A 9,671-nucleotide genomic window follows, 5' to 3' on the forward strand; every position below is an offset into this window, starting at 1 on the left:
GACCTGAATACTGAGGAATCTGAAGGTGCTGAAGGGTTACCAGTTATATAACACCTCGCAACTTGCAACAAGGTTTCATTTTCAGCATGATGAAAATATTAATAGTGCACAGTTCCCACCTCCACCCATGTCTATGGATATGTTCTACCCTTCCTTTGACTATGAATATTTCACAAGTTGATAAACACAAACAGTTCTCACTCATATGTTAACTGCAGTGATGTGTAGACCTTCATTTAAATAAAGAATGTTTACACTGATATGATATGATGTAGTAACAATAAATGTAGCAGCGGCCTCATTTTTTATTTTAAACCGTCAACATTTTTAGTGCATTATTTAATGACATTTGTAATATACTCGTAGGAAACTACACACTATTTCAACCATATTGTAACATTTCATTTAGCAGGTCTAATTGTTTCCGACAGTAATAATCTATGTAACTGTTCATTCATATGATGTACTTTGGTACTGATTATACATCAAGACTCTCTTAGGCAGTAGACACGTAAAAATAAAACACATTTTGAACACAAGTTTTTGGTTTTTGGCTTTTGGCTTTGGTTTTAAATAGATTTTTGTTAAATTGCTTATAAATTCTTTACATTTTCTGATTCTTTCTTAAATATCCAGTTGGTTTATGTGTAGGTTTTATATGTATTGCATGCAATGGGGCCATTATGGGGCCAGTAAGAGGTCTATTTATGCAGAATAAAAATCTGATCCTGATAAAAATGTATATTAGTCACAAACTCTCCAGCATGTTTGATAACACATATTGCTGTGAGTTAGAAACTTTCAGCTGAAAGTTATGTTATCTGACAGACAACTTATTGAGATCATAGTTGGAATATAAGATTACCTCAGTACCTTTTTTTTTCTTCCAACGTATTAACTTTATTACACCTTGAAGTATTAATGACTGCCTCAGCTTTGGGGGAAGCTTTTACAAGCTGGCTACTGCCCACTACCACTTATAAAAGTAGAGTAGAGAGGATGTTAATGTCATCTATAATAAAGGTATGAAACGAACTACGAACTAGCATTTGCCTCAAAATGTTTGACTCTAACATTCTCAAATTCAAAGTTGTATACTACAGAGGGATTTGAAGCCATTTTCCATTGGTTTCTTAGGTCACCTCTACTTTTGTGTTACATGATTTGAGAAGCATGGATTAATTTAACAAAGCATTCAAACATTAGGCCAAAAACTGATGATGAAGACTGAAGATGTTCAAGTCACAATGTAATGTGTGCATTTCTGGTACACTGTGAAGAGCTGAGATGAGACAAGGTGGGAGGTGTCTTTGCCATCTCTTTGATTTCTGTTTTTCTCTCCAAAATACTTGGATCTGCCTCCTGTCAGTCACAACCCATTCAAGCCAACAGACAAACTACAGAAACATGCTGCCTCTTTCTTCTTTGAAACCTCTTTCATGACACATTACACTGGAATAAAAAAGCTTTGTCACATGCTTTTAGAGCTTGAGAATCTGAATGAAACATCTTGCATTGCTCAGTACTTGCTTGTTTTAATGTCCCCAAAGGTTGAGAGTATGGAAATAAATGGAAAGTAGATGAGAGAATGGTTGGGCAGATTATTTTGTTGCATATTTAGAAAGTTAAGTAATTGTTGTCAATTATTAATTCCAATCCCCCTGAATCATTGTTTAAACATTAAATCAAACTAAAGCCAGAATCATAGTAATTGGTAATTGAGATGATAAATCACAGTCTGTTAAGGTTTTCTAAGAAATTCCCTGAACATGTTGGTTTTTCCCTTTTGGTTTGTCTTTGCCTGTATTTTAGAAACACTTAATGGAAACTAGCCCTAGTGGTTAATCCTATGTGGCATGAGTGCTACTTTCAAATGTCATGGTAAAGTCTCTTTTGAGCTCGATCTGTAATACAGCACAGCACTCTAGTGGCCACAAGGGTAATAATTGTCTATGTGTGTGTGTATGTGTGTGAGTGCGAGAATTTGTGACTAATGGAATATACTGAGGCATGAAGGTGCCTTTTTGCCCCCCACCCACCTCTACGAGCCTCTCTGATTTTACAAAGCAGATGTGAGGAAAATGCTTCCACTTTGACTGATATATTGAAATAACTGATAAACTAATACTGAGATAGTTATTATTCAAAAAGCGTAAGGAGAGAAAATGAGCCTGCATCATATGTATTCAGTCTATACCAAAGAGATTTGATGAGACAAACACAGCAATGCAGCAGCTTTGAATGTGAAGATGAAATGCAGGGTGGTGATGGGCAGGAACTGCCTCATCCAGCAAGTAAGATATTTTCATCTGGAATAACATTTTGACACAGTGAGACAGACAGAGAGAGACAGAGAAATGCTTGGGTAGTCATACAGATAGTGATGTGAGCTGTGTTTGTAAAATTGAGAACCCTTAAACACCATCAACTTTTTTGGAATTGTGTCAGTCAAACGTATTTTTCTCTGTGTGACGCCTCAACTTTGGGAATACAACTACTGTTTCTATCATTTTTATTGCCAAAGATCATGAAACAACTACTCTCAAGGATATTTTCTAAGACAGTTTAGAAGTAGATAGAAATCTGACATGTCAAAGTGTCATCCAAAGTGCTGAGTAGAAGCTATTTACACAAAACAACTCAAATCAAACGCCCTCCTAGAGATTTGGATATCAAGGCACTCTGATGTATGTGCATGTGCTATAGCTGCAAGGCTTTATTATTAACATGTGAATTGATTTAGAAAAGGTTTGAATAGCAAATAGGAATGGAAATAAGGAAGAGTCCAAATTAAGCCTCTGATCTGAAAAACATCCATATAATTATTCTTATACATTACGGTGTTCACATGAATCACATTATAATGAATTAAACTACTCCTCATTTTTCCTGGAAACAGCTCAAGGACCCTTGAACCCCGAAACAGACTGTAACCATTAGTGTGAGTCTACTGTAATTCATTATGCAAAGCAGGCCACGGTAATTCCGAAAGAAATATTACATTGAATGAGTAATATGAAAGAATAACTCATTACAATGTTTCTGTGGTGATTTCTATTATAACAACTATCCATGTCCCACTGGATAAACCAGGTATGCACTATTTTCTTAGATCCTGTAGAGCACATAGAGACATTCATGAATTTGACAATGTTCAACCAAATGCAATGATATGGGAGATTTTAGCAACGAAACAGTATACAACATGTTATAAACAATTTGTAGTCTGCGTGTTCATGGCAAAGCTGATATTAATTGAATTAAAAAGGGCCATGAGGACATTTGATTTGGACTGATATGAACTACAACTTATTGCCTTGCTGTCGCCTTATTTCAAAAACTGCGAGTTGACAGGAACATTTTCAAAAATCTGAAAATTCACCTTTGAAACACAACCAGTTAGGGTGTGACCTTTAATTAAAGAGAAGAGTGTGAAAAGATTTATCCAACGGAGCATTCCAACAGAGGTGTCATCTTACTGTGTAAAGAATGGCAGGCCTAAACAAAAACAAGTTTTTGTGAATGTGAAAATAAATCCCCTGTTAGCCATGAACCTGACCAGAAATATTCTCAAGATATCTGAAAGATGACAGATGGTGATGAAATTATCTGAGGCTGCTTTTTATAATCAGTCTCAGCTTTCATATCCTCAATATTGATTTTTATATTAAACTGGGAAATAGTTTTGAATGAAGTTTTGTTCTGTGTTTTCAAAGACTTCCCCATCACTCCTGTAGCTGACTGATGACTCTACCTTGTAGAGTTATACCATCACAGACTCTGTGATGTACACTGCCTTATAAGCAGTGCTGAAATATTGTGTATTGATATTTGCATTACGGGTTTGCTTAGATCAAAATGATCAGTCAAGGACACAGATGGTCAGCCAGGAAGTATAGGGTGCGGTCCAACCAATTTCATACCTACTGCTGCCTACTCAGAGTGCATAACAATTCCGCTGAGCCGGCTCTATTTGACATTGTGGATGTGTCATGTTCATAGGGATGGCTCCTTTTGGATCCGCCTGATGCAGCACTCACAGACTTCAGTAGAGCCTCACATCCACCTGAAAAAAAAAAAAATGTCATGCAAGCACTTTTGCTAACAGTGAAAATTCCTCAACTGCTTGCCTCTCCTAGCTGTAAAAGCAGATGTGACTGCTGCAGTTGGCCAATGTGTTGCCAAACTGGAAAAGTCCTACTATATTGTCCATAGCCTACATATAGCATATGAATGCAGCTCCAATATCAGGTCAATACCATTGCCGGGCCCTGAAAACAGTTTTTGAATTGGTTTTAATCTAATATTTAAACTTCATTTCATTTGCCAATAATAAAAGTCTTTGCACTGCCAGATACAAGCAGTCAAGAAAAATGTATCCTGTCAGCTCTATCTGCTGGTTTTCCCTCATAGTGCCATGCACATTTTACATTCCTCCCAGGATTTATATTATACAAGATAGCCTGGAGTATAAAGTGCCACTATTTAATCAAACTCTCTACTAAAGGTAAAAAAAAAAAAAATAAAATAGAATAGTAATAAAAAGTAAGACTTTATCTGCTGCTAAAATTAAAGCTCCATTTACAGTTAATTAAAAAGTTCTTGCTTCTGTGGTTTCTTGCTTTGGGAGAGTTGTTTCTGTTACTTAATATTGATTGAAATGTACCAGGGCAGAGAATCAGCTTATTTTCAAATTTACAGTAATTCACTATTGATAATACTTCAAAGCTCAGTTCAATCATCCTCACTTCATCACAGTCATTTCGGGGGAAATGACAATGCAGGTTAAGTGTAATCTTGCATTGCGAACAATGTAACCTTGAATATTATTTATGAGAAAAATAAAGAGAAGCACAGCATGCACTTTTATCTGTTAATCTTTAAGTCTCTGGTAAACAGAAGATTCAACTGCTAATTTTTTTTATGACTGTGCATTTTTTGGAGAACCTGAAGAGAGTTTATGTGATGACAATGTCAAGGGCAAAAAAATATTTTAAGATAATGCCAGGTGCAAAATCTACCTTAAAGCCCACAGACCCTTATGAAATTTTGTTCTGAGACACTCTGCTACACGTTCCCCATAGATTCATTTTGTTCTGGACACAACTTTATGCAGGACTTAGATTGTCATGAACATATAAATTAACAAGAGGATTGTAGAAGACCAGCAAATATCAAGTGGACAAAATCCATCTAATCGTGTATTTGGATTTATTGAAATCAATGTACTATGTAGAGCCACTGTGAGCAAACAGATGGTACAAATGGATGCTCCACATCACAAACGCATGAATCTATAAATAACAACTGCCAAATCATTTACCAAATCTGAAAAATAAATCAGTCCAAAACAGATCAGATTCAACATTATTCACTAACACAGTAATGGGGCCAAAAAGAAAGGTATTCTAATTAAGCCGACACATTATGGGGTGCCGTTTGTAAAGTTTGTCCAAACGTGTTTGTTATTCTAGATAGTTGTTATCATGATAATTCATGTCCAAGAGTCAATTTCCCCGGATAAGATGGGTTTTATTCGTTATTTGCCACTATAAACACGCTCTTACCTCCTCGAGCTTTTATTTTGGTACTTCCGGTTGTCGGCATTTGAATTTGGATATTAGCTAAATATTTAGTTTCACCCGAAACATTTAGATTCAACATTTATATTTATATTTACCATTTAGATTTATATTTAACATTTGGATTTATATTTAACATTTGGATTTAAATATTTAAAATATCTCTAAGTTCACAAATATTGTTCTAAATGTGCAAAAACGTGACTCTCAAAAATTCAAACCAGTCTTTTAAACATTCTTTGAAGCTAAATGTGACAGAATGTTGCTGTTATTTTCAGCGCGAGCCGCTTTACAAACGGCACTCAATAACACATAAACCCAAATAAATGTCTTGTTTCAGGTTTTAACAAGGAAACAGTGATTCAATTAAATTAATTAAACTGTTTTTGTAAATTGAGCCGAAAAACTAAGGCGTGACGTCAGCCTTCAACGTCATCACGCAAACGTAGCTGCGCGGTGACGCGCTCCCAAACGACGCACGTTTGTTTTCGGTGGAGGCTGAATGACAGCGCGCTGCTGAAGTTACTGAAAGTGAAGCGTCTCCGTACAGAAGAAGGTTTTACACTGTTGCACAGACGGAGAAACGGGGTGAGGACTTTTCTGTTTTCAGGCTGAAACGTCGCTCATTGTGATGTCAGCCGTGAAGCTCACAGCTGCAGCTGACCGTAGCTGTGTAGCTTAGCGCTTAGCCTCCTGCATGTTACTTCCCTGTAGCCGAGCATCGCCTCTCTGCAGCTTTTGTTTCACTCAGCTGCAAAGCAACAAAATAACCAGCCTTTAAAACTCTCTACAGCTGGTGGGATGTGGATTGTAGTAAAGGACGCAACCCTCAAACACTGTATGTCGTTTGCTTTCGTTTATTAGCCGCTAACAATGTGCTGTGTCAGAGTACAACCTGTGAAGATTTCCAATATTTCTGCGTATGAGTATAAAATATAAAGCTTTGTAATTACATTAACTTCTGAAGGACGTAACAGAGCAGTCTCTTCAATATAAAAGATGAATGACAGCAGTATTTGTAGTGTTAAATGTATTCATCATTATATAACAAACCTTCACCAGTTAACTTATATTTATACTGCACAGAGAAAATGAATATATCTGTAGTGTTACATATCTGATCATTTGAACTGGAATGATTAGTCGGTTAATCAATTAGTTGTTTGACACATTATTTGGCAACTGATCCCTGTGCTCAGTCAGCCCCTGGGAAATTCAATAGGTATTTAGTTTTTTACTATTTTCTGAAATGTTATAGCCAACTTTATGGATCAGATATCTCTTTAAATATGAATGTGATTGTACATGTGTGAAATAAGTCCTATAAATAATGTTCACGTTTCCTTTTTCTTCCCCAGGATCAACAAAATGTCTTCTGCTGAGCCCATCATCAGATCGAAACAGACAGAGAAAGAAGTCAACGGGATTCCTACGCAGGTCGTCTGTACAGAGTTCAGCAATTACATATTTGTAGTTCTCACTCAGTACGGCAAAATCGGAACACTGATATCTGTCACACCTGACTCCAGATCCAATGATATCAGCACCCCGACATTATCCACCAAAGTCCTGCTGGGCAAAGACGAGGTACACTGGATGAAATTGTTTCAATGTAAAGTACTGTGAGTGGTTCACAAGACATCAGTTCATTTCATGCTGTGAAAGGGCAGATGAGATTGGGGAGGAGAAAACCTATTTGAGCATTGCATTAGCATTTCATTTTCCCCACTGGCATACAGTGCTAGACATGGCTGGAGCAGCCCATCCGGGTACTTTGCCCCTACATTGTGTCAGTCCCTCTAATTTAACTGGCAGTAAATGCACATTCTGTGGTATTTGTCAATTTGATAGCATAAAATTAGAAGCCTGTATTGCTTTTTCAGCTATTAGGAGCCCATATCCTATGGCCAGGGAGCCAGGGAAATAATTATGTTATGACATTATATAGGGAAATAAAAGAAATGGGAGGTTGATAGGTGTCCTTCCTTTCAGCCTGTTTCTATTAAAGTGGATTGACAGCTATCAATTAATTTATGCTGTCATTAAGACATTGCACTTTGCTGATTTGGTCCACTGTGATATTATTATAAACGAATAAGCTGCATGGCTGTCTCCATGTTGATAGCTGACTTTCCTTTGTGCTGTTTACAAGGTTCATTATTAAAAAATAGATGAGCTCTTGTTTCCCCCAAAAGGGGACGTAGTCGTTTTGAAGACAGGAAAGTAAAAGAAATTGATGGTATTTATGTTTACTTGTGTAGCTGACAAGACATACTTTTAGTCATTTTCAAAGGACAATACTTGCATTTTCTTTTACAGTGTGTGGTTTTAGAGTTGGAGAGGGATGCAGTCTTACAGCACCATTACACAGACTGAATAAATGACTGTGATTGAATACTATTATGAAATGTAACTAAGCATTATGTCCACAGCTGAGTCATCATCTGCAAAGGCTTACATTGGGAGATCTTGACAGAAATAAATTACTTTTTTCATGATATCTGTGGAATATGGCCCAATCAATAATGCAATAATGCTGATTGGCAGTAAAGGCAAGTCACCACGTGTGATGGCAACAGCAGACCTTGACATGTTACATCGCAGCATTTCTGTAATAATCTAACAGCTGATTTGTGTTTCTGTTTTCAGCCACTGACACATGTCTGTGCCAAGAACCTGGCAATGTTTGTGTCGCAAGAAGCCAGCAACAGGCCTGTCTTACTGGGACTGGCACTCAAGGATTCCTCCGTAGATGCAATAAAACAAATGAAAGAGATCATCAAAAGTTGTCAAGTCTGGTAGGAAGTCAACAAAATGGACATGAAGCCTTAAAGCTTGATCATGCACAGGCTGTCTGGATGCCCACGTCACCTTTTTCTTCTGGATCTTTTCAAACAAAACCCAGAGGCTTCTGCTCCAAGACAGAAATGTATCAGTCCAATTTCATTTACACTGAAACTTTTTGATTTGTTGATAGGAAGGGATGTCTTCTGGAAAATATATTTTACGCTCGATCTGGTTGTAAACAATAATTTTCTGCAAAGCAGTGTGCTCCCCAAAACTGAAGACTTTGATGAATAAGATGGAGCTTGCAAAATGATATAGCTCCGCTCTGTTTTTGTTTTGTATAACTTTATATTATGTAATACTTTTGTATTTTATAATGCAAATATTCTAAATTGTTTCATAAAGAGAATTTAGAAATAAAACTGGTACGGTTTAAAATGCGTCTTCTTCTGTTTTTGAAACAAATCCAACTCAATTATCTCAGCCCCAGTGAGGTTAGCCTAGGGTTAGCACTGTATAAATATTTTAAGCATCACAAATATTCTCATCAATCTGGAAAATTGGTTTAGGCTTTTTCTAATCTTTTTATTCTGCTTGTGTTTACAATCAATTATTGCTGTTAAAATTCCAAAAAATGCAGTTAGGCGTCATTTAGAGACCTCTTCAACACATTTCAGTGTGATGCATTTTGTGCATTTTCTGTGACAAAAAGATATTCAGCAGGTGTGGTGAATATTGCTTTATTTTTATATCATCAGTCTATAAAATGTAATCAAATGTTTGTAACATCAGGCTAAATGAATAAAAAAATATATATAAAAGTAAAAATATTAATTACAATATGCAGAATGGCCCAATTCAGACTAATATGTATGTTATATTGTTGGATTACAGGTATTGGTACATTAATGTATGCATCACTTTAATGTTGAAGCTGATAAAGGTGAGACTTATTAACATGCCTTTATGTGTTATTAGTAAACTACTAAGTAAAATAATTCCTTCTAAAATGGAATAGAAGTATAAAATATATCATAAAATACAAATACTTAAGTACAGTACAAGTACCACTAAATTGTACATAAGTATTTGAGTAAATGGACTTAATTACTTTCAAGCACTGACTTGATTCTTGCACTGACTTTGTGTTCTTTCTGAGTCTATGGTTGGTTATATTGGACTGAATTAGCCTATAAATGTAAACAAACAGAAACATTAGACATGCAACGTTTTAAGGTTACTCCTGCTGTGACGTCACAGCGTGAAGGCAACGTGATGACGTGTACGCAGCGGTCGACACGT

At 36.3% G+C, this 9,671-nt stretch overlaps 1 protein-coding gene across 1 annotated transcript; it reads left to right on the forward strand.

Moving 5' to 3' along the window:
* Positions 1-6,001: 6,001 nt before the first annotated feature.
* psmg3 (proteasome (prosome, macropain) assembly chaperone 3) lies at positions 6,002-8,821 on the forward strand. Its single transcript, XM_010730565.3, has 3 exons — positions 6,002-6,170; positions 6,941-7,169; positions 8,232-8,821. The coding sequence occupies exons 2-3, from the start codon at positions 6,951-6,953 to the stop codon at positions 8,382-8,384; spliced, it is 372 nt and encodes a 123-aa protein (XP_010728867.1). The 5' UTR covers positions 6,002-6,170; positions 6,941-6,950; the 3' UTR covers positions 8,385-8,821.
* The last annotated feature ends 850 nt before the right edge of the window (positions 8,822-9,671 follow it).

This window comes from Larimichthys crocea, chromosome XII, assembly GCF_000972845.2.
Source record: "Larimichthys crocea isolate SSNF chromosome XII, L_crocea_2.0, whole genome shotgun sequence".
Lineage (NCBI taxonomy): Eukaryota > Metazoa > Chordata > Actinopteri > Sciaenidae > Larimichthys > Larimichthys crocea.